General features: G+C 44.4%; 1 protein-coding gene across 2 annotated transcripts in view; it reads left to right on the top strand.

Moving 5' to 3' along the window:
- CD9 (CD9 molecule) overlaps positions 1–16,291 on the top strand; it is a 198,650-nt gene that overhangs the window by 75,313 nt on the left and 107,046 nt on the right. For both annotated transcript variants that reach the window (XM_086921194.1, XM_086921202.1), the window contains exon 2: positions 12,757–12,859. In XM_086921194.1, coding sequence (XP_086777320.1) covers positions 12,757–12,859 — 103 coding nt within the window. The remainder of the gene's footprint in view (positions 1–12,756; positions 12,860–16,291) is intronic.

Genomic DNA, 16,291 nt, shown 5'->3' with positions numbered 1-16,291 from the left:
AGAGGGACAGAGCAAGCTGTACAAAACGGTAGTCTGGTGCGCAGGGCCGGACTGACTACCAGGCGTTTTGGAATGTTGCCAAGCTGGGGGCTGATTTCACTGCGGTGGGGGCTGATTTCGTTGATGCAGGTCCCCATCAACGAAATCAGCCCCCAGCTCAGCAGCATTTTAAAACGCCGGGTAGCCAGTCCGGCCCTGCTGGTGCGCAAGCAACAAGGACGGGTCGGCAAGCTATGGTAGTTGCTGTCAATAAATTGTTGGGGCAGGGGAGAAAAACAAAAAAATAAGACCATTTACCTGCCGTCCACAGCTTTGGTGCTCTTCTGATCTGGTCCTGGCAGTCCATGGGCTGGTGTACAGGCTCCCTATGCTATCCAAATGCTGATCTCCTGTTGGTAATGCTACAGTCAAGCACGAGAGAAGCATCAGGATTAGTCAGAGCGTGCTGGTTTAGCGCTTACTCGGGGACAGGGAGCCTGTGCCTGTTCTCCAGGTGTCTATGCAACACAGTTCTGGTTTGGCCATCCTAATACAGCCAGCCAAACCAACACGCGCATTTGCAGTGCCCACTACTCCTCCACTCTGTTGCTGCTGCTGTCTGTCAGGATGGCCCCACTCCCAAGACTCTGCTCAGTGACTGTGATGAAAAGTAAAATGATAATAAAATTGTTTTATTATCATATTTTTTATGTTTGCATCTGCTGGCTGTCAGTGGTGGGGTGACTCCACCCTAATGGAGAAGCCTCCGCTGCCGACAAGCGAACATATGTACTCTTATTTCATGCTTCAAAATGGAACTAAAAGAAGAAAAAGTGCACCCAAAAGCCCAAGCGTTAGAAGCACACAGTCCGGGCATGGAAGCAGTACTTGGGCCATGTTCCATGGGAGGTCCAGATGCACGAAGAGGAAGTGAAGGCTGTATACAGTGAGCAAAGAGGAGCCAGCAAATGATATACAGTAAAGCAAACCAAAAGTAAGCAAATGGTGGCTTGTAACCCCCTGTAAGTAAACAAAATGTCTCACAAACCGTGCATGCACTGTCTAAAGTGAAACCTAAAAAGAGACCATGTGATGAAGACTTACCTTGTTTCCATAATTTCAGCTGGTCTAGCAACAGGTCACTGATTTGATGGTTCTCAATTTGTGGACTCTTTACCGAGCTTTTGTATGGCATTTGAGCCTTGTGAAAAGCAACATTTCACATGTTGTCCCTTTACCTCTGCTCTCGCCTTTAGAGAGAGGCCTTTGAAGTAAAACAGTCGTAGGCAATAGATGTAGTTTCCGGTCATGTATACTTTAAAAGTCCACCTCTCTGAGCGGCCCCCCTTCATCGACGGGGCTGTTCAGCTGCCATTCTCATTTTGTTTCTGCCCAACACAGCACGTGCATAAGGTCACCCCACTTTATCCATTGCCAGTCTTTCACTGCGAATGAACGTGCACATCTGCCTTAGCAAAATTAACTTTAGGCCAGGATTAGTAGGCCATTGATTTTTCTTTTTCTTTCGTGTCTTTATTTTTTTGTCATCCGTGTTTTTAAAAAAAAGTTTATTGTCTTCAGGTTACAGTAATCCAAAACCAATACAATCGTTCGTTGCATCCGTGATATTCCTGTTTTCCTGCGATGTGTAGTATCGCTAAAAAGGGTTTCTATACCAATCTGCTAGGAATTCCCCGTACTGTTTATGTTGCAATTTTATGCAATGGGTAATTTATTTTTAGAATTAAAAATTTATATCGTCGGTAAATGGCTGCCACAATTCGGTTTGTAGCGTGTTTAAAAAAATAATAATAAAAAAAACACTTTTTATGTGGCATATGGTTGCAAAAAGAAACTAAGAATCAAACTAATTTGCCAAGAAGGCTTGACCTATTGGCTATGTCATTTTTTAATAAATTAAGATAAATGCTTTGTGCAACTGCAATTAGGCTGCAACTTTGTTCATGTAGGTTTAATTTAATGATAAAGTGGACGGAGCATATTTCTTGTCTGCCACGTGGGCACTGTAGCTAGCCTTCAAACATTCGTGGAGGAGGCGCGCTCCGCCTTTAGGGCTGGTGTCATGATGCGATGGAGAACAGACACTTTGGCATCTGTGTAACGTCCGAGGCCAACATTTGTTTATGGATTTTTCAGACATTGGTTGACCGAAACCATCACTAAATTTTGTTTTTATAACAATCACTTTCCGGGCATCAAACGGATCAGCACATTTACTAATGTAAATATTCGCATTTGACGACGCGCATGTCGCATCGGGAAAACCAGCTTGGTGGTACCACGTGAGGCAAAGGCTTCCTACGTTGAGTGGAGTCAAGTTTTCCGAAATTAGTACTTCAGAGACGAGATCTAAATATATGAAAAAGTCTTAGTTAAGGTCCCGATCGCTTCAAACGAGAGACGGCGCAGTGGAGTCTGTAATGTGCCCGTCCGTGCCTCACATTTTCCGTCCACACTGCGCATGCCTGGGTGGAACGGCCACAAAAAAAAACGCCTGGTACATCTCGAGTTGCTGTTTACGTTTTACAAATGCAGCTTTGTTATCCCGGAAGTAACCGCAACGGAAAATTCCCTAACTTGGCCATTTCACCATCCCGCTGCTCATGTTCAGTAATATTGCAGCCCTTCTTACTCGGGACGCTTTGCTGATTTCTCGGCGCTGCGCGCTTCAGGCGTTGTACTCCTTGCCGCGTTTCACCCCAAAACACAAATAGACCGTTGCAATGCACCTTTTGGGGCGCCCCCCCCCCCCCCCAGACTATTTCACATCAACTTTTTGTAGAGTTCCGCATTTAAGTGCTTGAGTAGAACTGAGACAGAGAGCGCTATCTCTCTAAAGTGTGGAAACAGAAAGAGGGTTTAACTGAGATTAGGATGACGAACGGCGGCGATGAGGGCGGCTGGATTGCAGCACACCTATCGGAGAGAGACGGAGGGACACAGAGAGAGAGCGAGGGAGAGGGAGAGACGATGGATGGGCAAGAGATGTTATATTGTGTCAGAGCACTGTTGCTGCGTGTGTACAGTCTACACAGACTCGAACTGTCTGAGGCAGGCTAACTAACGGGTACCAGATCTTTAAGCCCACTCCCTTGTCTACTTACACAACTATCACGTGTGTAGCCCAGCTCGAACACGGGGTTTAAAAGTACCTTTTTTTTAGCTGGAGAGTCTAATTATTTTTCTCTTCTATGCCTTCCATGATTATTTTTAATATGTAAGAGTGGAGATTCCTTATCCCACTTAAATTCTGTTAGCATTCCCGAGCTCACATGTGTGTAGTATTTTTCACGTTTACAAGATTCGTATGGGTCTAGGAGTGCGATTTTTAAAGCTATTGATGTGTTTTTATTTTTTTTAATAATTTGATGTCCATCTTGTTATTGTGTGATGTATGGTATCGTAATATTTTACACTGGCTTTGGACGAGAGTTTTGATTGTATACATTTGGTTTACTGTGCTTTTATGGATTTCTTGCTAAAATACGAATACAATTCCATTTGATTTGGCTTGCTATCTGTCAATGCGAGTCATGCAAATGGCTTCAACGAGATGATGTGCTAACATGGAATGGTTTCAAGATCTAAGCTGGTGTGGTGCTGTTGAGTTAGGTTTTGCTCTGATAGACACCTTCAAATCCAGGAGCAATGCTTTTTGGGCTCTCCTTGTGTTTGCTTTGTAGATGTTTACAGTATATTTCTTTTTTGGAGTACATCTGTATGTTTCAGTGACTAGAACTTAAACTACTTAGAATAGCTGAAATCCGAGGGTTTCCCAGCAATGAACAATTTTACCAAATAAAAGACACACATCCGATTTAAATGATTTGTAAAGAGAAAGACATGTAAACTGTTGGAACGAAAATGGAGGGAAAGATTTTTAGACTCCGATAAAATGGCATACAGGCTTAAACTAAGGCATTTCCACTTACTCATAAAGAAAGCAGGAGCGACCTATTACTCAGAGAGGATTGAGACAGCAGACCACTCATCTAGGGAACTATTTAGCATATTTAAAGAGATCTGCATTAGCGAGAACAGTAGCACCAACTTAAAACTCAGAAGAATCATGGAACCAGATTGCGGACTTCTTTGCCGGGAAAGTAGATAACATTTATGATACCTTTTTCCATGGATGCGCAAAATGGCTGCATCAAGCAAAATTAACAAATACCGCAATGGGGTGAAAACAGTATTTCACAGTTCTCTTGTCCTTCGTTAGTAGAATTGAGAGGTAGCATTAAGTATAAGATCAGGCTCCCCAAAAGATCCAGTTACACCTAAAGTGATCTGTACAGGACTAGCGGTCATACTTCCCTATATTCAAAAGTTGCTGGAAACCTCCTTCCAGGAAGGGCGGCTACCTGGGAGGTGGAAACAAGCAATTGTCCGACCACTAAAAAAAAAACAGCTGACGGGAGCCTATTAGAGAACTTGCGGCCAGTCTCAATACTCCCCTATTTTTAGAAAATGGCGGAAAAAGTTGTCAATAGACTGTTGGGGCACATTTGAAGAAAAACAGCTTGCTACATCCCACTCAATCAGGCTTCAGACGAACGTACTCAAAGGAGACCACACTACTATATGCTACTGAGTCAGTACGGAAGAGAGTGGATGAAAGATTGAGAACGGCGCTGGTCCTATTAGACCTCAGCGCAGCTTTTGATGCGGTGTCACATAAGTTGTTGTTGCACCGACTCAGAAGAGGGGGCTTAGAGGCAGTGGCCCTGGACTGGATGGTATCCTATCTACAGGACCGCAGTTTCCAAGTGGCACAATCTGTGTATACCTCTAAACCCATTTCTCTAGCACAGGGGGTGCCGCAGGGCTCAATTTTGAACCCTACTCTTTTCAATCTGTAGGTCGCCCCCTTGGCTGGGGTTGTAGAAAAACATGCTGTTATAATTGTGTCATATGCAGATGATACACAGCTAGTGGTCACCCTGACCCCAAACTCCGCATAAGCAGCCGCTAATTTTGCCGACTGCTTGTAAGATCTGGCAGGATGGAAGATAATTGCCTGAGCCTAAACGGCAATAAGACCGAAATACTAATGATGGGAAATACCCTATTAATCTGGCCTTCGGCCTGCTGGCCAACAATCTTAGGACCAGGTCCGACCCCGAAAACAGAGGTTAAAAATCGGAGTATGGATAGATTCCAAACTGACCTTCGAGACTCCGATGAAGATACTCAAAAAAACCATGGACATTTTACAGATGTCTGCGAGGAAAACTCTGATCCAAGCTCTGGTCACAGCGAGACTAGATTATGGAAATGTGCTGATCCTGGGTGCAACCAAAAAGGGATTGCAAAAGTTGCAATCTATCCAGAATGCAGCAGCTAGACTAGCGCCGAACTTGCCGAGACGAGTGCCCTCCAAGAACGCACTGGAGGTATTGCACTGGTCGCCTGTTCAGAAACTCATCACGTTTAAAGCACTATGTTTCGGCCATCGCATCCCGCAAGGTAAAGGCCCCATTTCCTACAGGACTTATTGTCTCCTTATAAGACAGAACACCATTTAAGATCCACTGGGAAGCATCTGGTTAAAGTCCCAGGGATCAAAAAAGCACGTATGGGAGCAAGATCTTTCAGCTACTTGGCAGCAAAAAGCAGGAATGCCTTACCCTTGTCCCTCGGGGAGGAGCCATCTGAGAGCAGTTTTCATAGGAAACTAAAAACCTGGCTCTTCACACAATAGACAGGAATTTGGTGTTGATAGGCATAGCACTGTTTACTGGAGTTGTCAGTTACAAGTAACATAGCACGGGGACTCACCAGTAGGTGTAACCAGGCGCTCTTAAATAAAAAATTAAAAAAATTCAAAGAAAACCTTACCAGGCATTGTGTCCCTTTTAATCTGATTTGCTTTTGCTACTTGGCTTATGAAATATTGTCAGCCTTTCAGCTAAGAGAAAAATCCTGGTGCTACTAAAGCATATGGAAAAGATGGGTTTTCAAACACATTGCTACCCCCCACTACAAAATTACCTCCGCGCAGGACTCTTAGGATCACCGCCCATGTTCCTCCTCCATTCTTAAATGGAAGCAGGGTCTGAAAAATAATATAAGATCAAATTAACTTCCTCTCATGCCTTGGAGTTGGAAAAACGTTGGTGGTAGTCAGGAAAGATGTTTTCACAAAAACATGTCTTGCGTGTCCTCATACTGTACATTGCACTTATTTTCCTCCAATAGTTTTTATGTCTCATGAGACAGTGCTTAGGCTGTCGCTTGCGGGACATATTTTTAGCTTCAGGAGGCTTGGAGCCTGCACAATGCTCACCATTGGCTGGCTTGCTTGACCCTCTAATTCCTTTGATTCTCTTTGCTCCTCATCTTTTGGTTTCACTTCCTCTTCATGTACAGTCACTCTCCTGTGTTGTGTACACTGAATGTTTGGCACGGCTCTACCAGGTCTGTTTGTACACTCGTGGTGGACACAAGTGATCTTGGTTCAATGCACCAGCACTGAATGTGAAAAACTGGTTAATCTAGCCCTGCAGAACTCCACCCCGTACATAAATGAGGCAGTGTCCATGCTTTTGGGCTACTAACAGAGTAGTGGTAATCTAGACTATTCAGTTATGATTTACATACTGAAGATCACTCGACATGGAATATGTATTCCAACATTTATTTTGAAAAATTGTTACGTTGAAATGTCTATTTCTAGTGTGCATCATATTGGTAACCTCACAGAAGATAATACAAAGCATCTAAGCTTTCAAATAACTGTGAAAAATCATAGTATTACAATGTATAGCCCTACACCCTCTGTGCTAATTTTTTGTTTGTTGTTGAGTTTTATATAGCACAAACTACACCTTAAGGTTTGGGAGCTATTTACAGGACACCATTGTGTTAAAGAATGACGCATTCATGTTTATTAGGACCAGGGAGATTAAGTGTTTGCCCAGAATCCCAGGATGTTGTGTCCCTGCCGAGACTTGTACCCGGTTCCCCAGCTCAGAGGTCGACCACTCAAGCCTCTCCTATCTCTAAGCGCTATGCTAGTTCTAGCAGATGAGTAAATAAGCCTGACTTTCGGAGGTGGTGTGCATACCTGGACAACGGGGATTGTTGTCTGTTTGAAATATCTTGTCCGTTATTATGAGCACAAGGTCAAGAGCTAGGAGATTGCGTCTATGAGAGGAACACAATCCTGGCACCTGTTTGTGAAAGTAAAATGGAATGCTGCACAGAGACTCCTTATATATGGCATCTTATCTAATGTGTAATTTGCAATGTCACCTTTGGAATGTTTTGACGACATAATCTACTTCAGTGGATTTACTAATAAGCTAACAATACATCAGTATAGACTACATGATTTGGGATAGGGTTGTTATATGACCTTGGGAAAAAAAGAACCAGTCACAGACTTTCGCACTGGGTGCTTTGTTGATGTCTATATCTGAATGACCTGCCACTTTCACAGTTCGTGGAAAGATGGGGACAGACAACATCTTCATCAAAGGCAGACATGTTGATGATTCTGAATATTTTGAGGAAAAATGGCAGCCCCCACTGTCCAAGATTGCAGCCTTCGAAGTCTAAAATGGTGCCCTCCATTACCTAGGATGGATTTGGGGCCAAAGTTAAACAAGCTGGACAGGCTAAATACAATGGAGACTATAGCTAAAATGGAAACTGCCCTGTATGTGTTTAATCTCTTGCGTTTAGGATTGACTCATTTAGTTTGAGGATCTTAAATAAAATATAATAGAATAGAATTGTAGAGTAAAACCGTAGTAAGCTTTGACATCACTGGAATTTCTAAGCTAAAGTCACTAAATTCTCACTGAATGTGTTTTTGATTGATCATGCTTATCAGAGCTATTCATTATACATTTACAGAATGAAAGCACATGCCATAAACATGTATTTGAGGTGGCAATTCATCACTTGTTACATTTTCAATAACACGTCTTCAAACAAAAAAAAAGGGTTTTTGCTTTGGAATAGATGATCCTAAACACCCGGAACATGCTGTGCCCTTTCCCACCCTCTGTGTTGGCCTATCCCCACCAGCCATAACAAAAAAAAGCGCTATGATCGGGGCCACTGGAATCCTGTGACTAGAAAAGGCAAATTTGCTGCCTAATGGAGCGCATTTTTAGGGAGCATTACTTGATTATTTTAGGATTTTAAACTGTCAATACTGTCTAGGTAAAGATGTCACCTTTTATTAGTACCAGTTTAACAACCAAATAAAGAAATTGTCAACTGAAGAATGACTAGTTAACTCTTGCAAAGGGCCTTTTACTGTACGTTAACACCTTACACATCTTTAGTAACCTTTGAACTGTTTGAGGTAGAATACATTTTTGTTAAAATCTGCAGATTATACATGAGATGATGGGTTATATGGCAAATGAGGCAAATCCATTATTATGTTGAAAAAAGCATCAACTGGAGAATCCCCTAATTCCAATGGCCCAGAATATGTAGAGTTCAGCATTAGCCACGACCGATCGCTTTTTTCCCAAAATGTGTTTGTCATAAAGCCTGCGCCACCCTGTCCCTTTGTTGCTTTCTCGCCTCCCATCCCATGTTGTTGCTGCCCCTTCTAACACTCCTGGCTAGCCTCGCGTTGCTTGCTCTCAAGTACCGCAACACAAAAAAAGTTGAAAAAGCTAAAGAGCTCTTGTATAGCAAGAGCTATTAAGTTGTTAATCTCTTTTGTTTTCTGTCACAGAATTATTAGAAGCGCTAGGCAACAACGCAGGAGAGGGAGGTAGTAAGTGAAAATGCAGCAGGACGCCTGTGGTGTAGTTTCAGGGATGTTACACCCTTCTAATAAATGTTGGGTACAGGTGTTTCAAGTCGGGTATGGTGAGGTGTTTGTCATATTTCACTGGAGATTTTTACATCTGGATATTTTACAAAAAATGGAGTTAAAAGTACCCCTCACCATCGGTACTCCTCTCCCTTCCTTCTGCTCCTTAAGGCCCACCTCCTCCCTGCCTCGTATAATGCATATGTGGTTTTTTTTGGAAACCTGAAGCTCACACCTCCCACTGACTAAGCTACTTCCCTGCAGGGTGCCACAACGTATATAAAATAAAAATGTAAAATAAGTTTGAAGAAATAAAGCTATATCAGGTGGCTAGAGCTGACCGCATCACTTAATTCTTTTCTTTTACTTTCATCCGTCTTGCTGTACAACAAAACATGGCTAATAAAAATAAATGGCAAAGCGAGTAGGCTTTCCATAGGTGAGAAGTATTGGCTTTGCCACTGCTTGTTTAGGTTCACATGTAAGGCGCCTGCACCTTTCATGGTGAACATATTGTAATCTGTACCTACTTTAGTTCACCCTTATTCCGTCATTCACTTATTTTTCTCTTGATCCTTCCACTGAATTTAGACTGTCAATCACATCCTCATTGGCGCATGCAAATTTTTTTAGCCTCACCATTTTTCTGTTGTCTGTTTCGTTGTTCCCTTCTTCCTCCAGGGTAATTCATGACCGATTATATTGAATCAGAAATCCGCCAATGGGCTTTCTGGTAGCTTTGGCAAGAAGTGGTGATAATAGCATCTGGAAAATGGGTATTACTGAAAAGTAACCCTTCTCTTTCTAGAGTATCCATTATTAGATCTCACCTACATTTTTAGGTCTCGCAGACCTAGCGCTGGAGCGCGCATGCGCTCCTTGCTCTGCAAGGCTTATTGGGTCTCGCAGACCTAGTGCTGGAGCGTGCAAGCGCTCCTCGCTCTTCGAGGCATATTGTAATCAAAAGAATTCAGAAGGGGACTTGAAGCCTCGCCCATCATTCCCATTGGATGGCGTAATCATTTATGCTAAACGCTGGCCTCCGATTGAATTCAAGGCCTTTTTGTTACCGCCCTGTCTCTCCTCCTCGGACTGCCCATCCGGACTGGATCATTTGCTTTAAACCGATCTCGAAATGGAATAGCTTTGCGATTTGAGTCGGGGGTCATAGCGCCATTTACAGCGCTTGGTTGAAAGGGTGTTTGTTATTCCAATTTGGTCTACAGGGGACATGTTAGAGGTGCTGTGTAAATATTAGTCACTGTACATACGCAATAACTGTTATGTGCTGGGGAAGATATGTCCTGTGATGATAAAAAGCTGATCTAATTTATCTGTGCAGTAAAAATACCACGTGGTCGGTGAATAGTTTTGATGTGGGGTAGCTGCAAGCGTACCTGATGCGTACTAAAATTGACTATGTACAACGAGGCATTTGCAATGCAATAGTTCTCACATTTACGTGAGTTTAAGCTATTGGCATTGTCAATGACAATACCTTTTTATTTATGTTTTAAAAACCAAAACTTAAATGAATGGTATTGTCCTTTACAATGCCAATAGCTCAAACTCGAGTAAATGCAAGACATGTTGCACTGCAAATGTTTGTTGAAATCAAAAGTTTTCAGAAGGGGACTTGAAGCCCCGCCCAGCATTACCATTGGCCGGCGTCATCATTTATGCTAAATGCTGGCCTCCGATTGAAAATGAGGCTTTTTTGTTACCGCCCTGTCTCCTTTGCTTGCGGTGTGACATTGTCTTCTTTGCTTGCGGCGTGACACTGTCTCCTTTAATTAGTCGGTACCACTATTTGCGTAATGCTTGTTTTAAACTGTTATTTGTTTTGTTACATTGGACTTCGCTGGGACCACATGGGGTCTCTTGGAGGGTGAACGATGATGGTACATAACGGAAAGTTTGTTCGCACTAAAGCACTTCCAGTATTTTAAAGGGAGTCTCCTCGCTTGTTCCTGCATGGATCACGTTTTTGTGAGGTTTTCGGTTTATGCTGTTGCTCGTGTCTTGTGACACTACTTTTAATTGGTACTACTCGCTGTCCTTCGTAGCACTGAAACGGGTGCCTTTTTTCTATTCGCTTGTCAAGGTTGGGGTCCCTCCTCAGCGAGTATGTAATTGGGGTCCTCACTCAGCCACAATACTTACTGCAGTCCTCTGAGAGGGCATTTTAGGGTCGCTCGCCATTGCTTGGTGGGGGTGGGGTGTAATATCACATAGATCAGTGACCAGTATTACATTGAGTCTCAACCTCCAAGGAGGTACATTAGGTCCTGTGGGTCGAAATAAGAACACCCTCGGTACTCTCCTGTGGACGTGCTGGAGGTGGTAGCTACCTATCGGCGAGGTAGGCTGTGGTGTGTTTAAGATGGCGCGGCGTGGGTGCAGGAGCGCAGCGTAGCTTCTTGAAGCAGCTTGGTGAACTAAGTAGAACATTTTGTCATTACCATAGGCCTCCGGGACACTACTTAATTTTAACCGGGTGAACCCCACCCCCACCCCCACCTAAACAAAGAATAAACGTTTGTGGAGTTTCAATGTTGTGGTCAAGATATGCTGATATCTAGCGCTGTGAGGCCATAACAGGGGTGAGCTATAAATAGAAAATAGTATCTAACCGGTTGTGCAGTATTGGGGTTGGGCAGCAGACTGCGTGATTTGAGGGAGGATTGGAAATCAAACATAGTTTTGTCACTCTTTGGGGCGCACACACACCAAAATCATCTCTGTTCTAGGTGCAAGGTCTGACCTTTGGCTCAAATCCTACTGGCCGAGTGACCTGGACAAGTTACAAGTTGAATTAAACGCTCTTAACAACCTGAGAGTCCAATTTAATGCCAGGCTCACCATGGTTAAGATTTCTGCAATAGTAGCTTCCTGCACTTTCCATTTAAAGACACTGAGAAAGAGGTTTGCTTCCCCAATGAGGACTGAGGAAGATGGACACAGCTGACATCATTGGATCACATTATGACTGTGCTAATTCTACCTCCTTTGGACTGCCTCTTAATTTGCTGAAAGGTCTTTAAACTCGGTGGAATATCAGGTTAATGACCGGAGCACATTGACTCTTACCTTCGTCCTATTTTGTTCCCCTTTCAATCACTCTAAGCAGCCTATCTATTTTAAGGTATTTACCACCTATTGGGCATTGTAAGGACCTACAACCCTTCATTTATTCGAAATTGCACTACTGCTTATCTACCCCAAAGGCTGTTGTGCTCTTTCCCCTCAACTTCTTACCATTCCGAAATTCAGAGACACATTATGGGGGATGGGGTGGGGTGGTGGGGGGAGTAGTAGTTGTTCTGCACGCACAATGGCTAGCTGAGACTAGTCTCTGCCATCAATGGGACTGTGGCAGTCTCGACTATCCCAGTATCTTCCATGCACTCATTCATTTGCCAGTCTTTCATCTGCCCTTGCCCATTCATTAATCCAGCCATCTGTCCTTATATTCACTCTACCACCCTTGGACTTATTCTTGAACTTAGACGATCACCAATCCACCCAGCTACACACAAGGAATAGTGGTTCAATGAAGAAGCACTTCAAAAAAGCCAGAACTGTTGGTTTTGTCACTACTTGTTTTCGAGGTGCTTACATTTTCTGTTTCCTTAATCATTGGCAGGGTTAAAATATGTTTTAGGGTTGAATCATTATAAAATAAAGAACTCTTGTTACAAGCTCTAAAGTGTCAGACGCGTGACATGACAACCAAGAGGAACGTGGAAGGCATTTTCTGTGTACACGAAAGAGCACGCAGCTGAGGTCCCTTTAGAAGGAGTATGTTTAGCAGAAGACTATGCAACTACCAGTGCATTACAGCTGTAGTAGAAAACCGCAATTTACCTTTTGATGTTTATTTGCTTCTTATTTGCTTATTTCTGATTTATATTATTGTAATTTCTGAATCAATCGGCATATTGTAATAAACATGCTTACTTTCTATACAGCTTGCTGGAACTGCAGTGCTCGCAATTGGACTATGGCTTCGATTTGATAATCAAACAAAAACGATTTTTGAGCAGGACAAAAGTGATAGCTCTTTCTACACTGGTAAGTTTTCAATTTTTTTTATGAGCCACCAAGATAAAAACATTAAAGTGATTTCTGCCTTTCTATAGCTAAAATGGAACGTTCATTCAGGTTTTCTTGTATTAGCAACAAATTGCATAGAATGTGTTACCATGTTCATGTAATCTGGCTCATTTCTGCACCTTTATTACTCTTGTTATGTCTGACTTTATTGGAACCCTTTAGGCCGAAAACCAGATTAGAAGTGCAGTAAAAAAACAAAGTTGTGAAGTTTCCAAATAAAGTGCTTTCTTCCGGGGTTTCCCTCTCCTCCTCACCCGAGTCTCCAGAGACAGAGGAACGCGGTGGAAATGGAGAGAGCAGTCTTCCATTTTAGCTGCAACTCCTGCTCAGGGCACCATAGACCTAATGGACCAGTAAGAACCTGTATAGCAAAGTGGCACCACCATCTTGCAATCAGATGATAGTGTGTGTGGAGTGCGGCTGGCTGGCTGTGTGTGGAGTGCGGCTGGCTGGCTGTGTGTGGAGTGCGGCTGGCTGGCTGTGTGTGGAGTGCGGCTGGCTGGCTGTGTGTGGAGTGCGGCTGGCTGGCTGTGTGTGGAGTGCGGCTGGCTGGCTGTGTGTGGAGTGCGGCTGGCTGGCTGTGTGTGGAGTGCGGCTGGCTGGCTGTGTGTGGAGTGCGGCTGGCTGGCTGTGTGTGGAGTGCGGCTGGCTGGCTGTGTGTGGAGTGCGGCTGGCTGGCTGTGTGTGGAGTGCGGCTGGCTGGCTGTGTGTGTGCGTGTGTGTGCGTGTGGAGTGCGGCTGGCTGGCTGTGTGTGTGTGTGTGCGTGTGGAGTGCGGCTGGCTGGCTGTGTGTGTGTGTGTGCGTGTGGAGTGCGGCTGGCTGGCTGTGTGTGTGTGTGCGTGTGGAGTGCGGCTGGCTGGCTGTGTGTGTGTGTGCGTGTGGAGTGCGGCTGGCTGGCTGTGTGTGTGTGTGTGCGTGTGGAGTGCGGCTGGCTGGCTGTGTGTGTGTGTGCGTGTGGAGTGCGGCTGGCTGGCTGTGTGTGTGTGTGTGTGCGTGTGGAGTGCGGCTGGCTGGCTGTGTGTGTGTGTGTGTGCGTGTGGAGTGCGGCTGGCTGGCTGTGTGTGTGTGTGTGTGCGTGTGGAGTGCGGCTGGCTGGCTGTGTGTGTGTGTGTGTGCGTGTGGAGTGCGGCTGGCTGGCTGTGTGTGTGTGTGTGTGGAGTGCGGCTGGCTGGCTGTGTGTGTGTGTGTGTGGAGTGCGGCTGGCTGGCTGTGTGTGTGTGTGTGTGCGTGTGGAGTGCGGCTGGCTGGCTGTGTGTGTGTGTGTGTGCGTGTGGAGTGCGGCTGGCTGGCTGTGTGTGTGCGTGTGGAGTGCGGCTGGCTGGCTGTGTGTGTGCGTGTGGAGTGCGGCTGGCTGGCTGTGTGTGTGCGTGTGGAGTGCGGCTGGCTGGCTGTGTGTGTGTGCGCGTGTGGAGTGCGGCTGGCTGTGTGTGTGTGTGTGTATGTGTGTGGACTGCGGCTGGCTGGCTTTGTGTGTGGATTGCGGCTGAAAGTGAATTGCAGGCCATGCACAATGGCGTTTCTCAACAAGCTTTGATGGTGTGGTGCTGGCTCTGCCTCTGATGTTGAGAGCAGAGCTTTGGTCGGGGAGAGATGGAAGGAAGGCACTGAGGTTGTTTGGGGGTCAATAGCAGGAAGACCGGTATAATTTATGATATTCTGGAGATGAGGTGTGCGATATTGGAGGGTAGTTTTTTTTTTTTTTTAACAGAGTGAGGTATTTTGATTGGCTCCCACTTGATTAACCCCTGCTCTGGAAATCCGAGCCGTAGACAAGGATTTTGGGTAAAACCATAAATATTAAACTTCTTTAGGAGAACTGTCAATGTTCCAAGTAACGTTAACCATTCGAGCTTCGCTTCCAGGATACCCCTTTTGTTGAAATGAAATGAATTTGTAATTCTAAAGCGCACTTATGCCCCGAACGGGGTTTCCTAGCGCTGTATGCATACCGCTGTGGAACGCTTCCTGGCGTTTTTCCCTGTGAAATGTCCACTCCTGGGCACCCCCAAGGTGAAGGCAGGCATATCAGCGCTGTTGGGAGCGCCCATCGAAAATTTTGATTTTCTCCACCTTTGATTGTACTCTTTGCTTTCTTGTATTACTGCAAGTAGTAGTTTAGGTTATTGTGTGTGCTGGTGCTGTTCCTGTACCCCAGTATAGTTGGGCCATTGGAATTATGCGGCTGTGCTGCTCCGGCGATTTTTCACATAATTATATTTTGCCACATAATCAATCATCTGCTGCATAATCTGAGCCAGAAGCAATTTTTTTTGTTAGTTTGCAGACGGTTCAAAAGTTACCAAATATGCAGTGAAACTTATTGCTGTGCAGTGAAAGGCCCTTCGCAAAGGTTGACTAGTTACATTTTTGTTGCTTAATGCTATATTTGGGTGTTAAACTAATGAGGTGGGACCAATACCCAGACAATTTTAAAACCTTTGAAAATGTCGAAATAATGAAGTAATGCCATCACAAAATGTGCCGCGTTATTCCGCATAAATACCGTTTCGTGATGCATCATTTACTCAACCCTGCCTCATAATTTGGCCCTCCCATGTTCATTCCAGTGGCTCCATGGTAAATTATTTTACTGAGCATGTCCAGTTCTTCACCACCTTTTCTTTGATGCGCATCAACTCTGAAAATGCCATGAAATTGTTATTGAACACGTATCCACGTTGCAAATCCTGCTACCAAGATCGATAGCGGGTATAATCTCTAACTCTACCTCTAATGCAAGTTTGTGTTTTTCAGGGACTTGGCTTACATAAATGCATTTTTTTATTTTAGATTCCCTATTTTTTTAAGCACCGGTTTAAACTTTTATTAGTTTCCTGAAAGGGAAATGAGGCTGAGCTAAAACATATTTTTAAAATGGGGAATAAAAAAATTCAGGTGATTGAAACGATTCCAGGCGGAAGACTTTAAATTGATACAAGAATGTAATTACCCACTCAACTCCATCCTCCTCATCCCGGTCCTAACTTGTGAGGCGTTTCCGCCACCAACAGATTTCCATGCTGGGGATCATTGATCCCTTCAGCTTAAAGCGGTATACGATCTCCAGAATAGAAGTATTAGGCCCACATCTCCCCCTAAGCCTCTGGCTTTTATTCTCTGTCCTTGGAGATCACAGAATTCGCTGTATTCTTGACTTTATGAATGCTGTGTTTATTGTATGCATATTACTATAGTCGCTGTGCACGACATGCTGTTTGCACTGTGGGTTGCGCACTCCCCATCTATGTGCTAGGCCTTTGAGCTCAGGCCTTGTTACCTGTTCGACACAGAACTGAGGTTGTCTCGGCTACCTTCACAGAAGGGGACGACAAATCAGAATTCAGTGGATCGACTTCTAGGACAGCCCTCCTCGTCGGCCAGAGCATGGC

The sequence above is a fragment of the Lissotriton vulgaris genome, chromosome 1_1 (assembly GCF_964263255.1).
Source record: "Lissotriton vulgaris chromosome 1_1, aLisVul1.2, whole genome shotgun sequence".
Taxonomy (NCBI): Eukaryota; Metazoa; Chordata; class Amphibia; order Caudata; family Salamandridae; genus Lissotriton; species Lissotriton vulgaris.
Note: the sequence above shows the minus strand (reverse complement) of the source record. Positions and strands in the feature narration are given on the sequence as shown.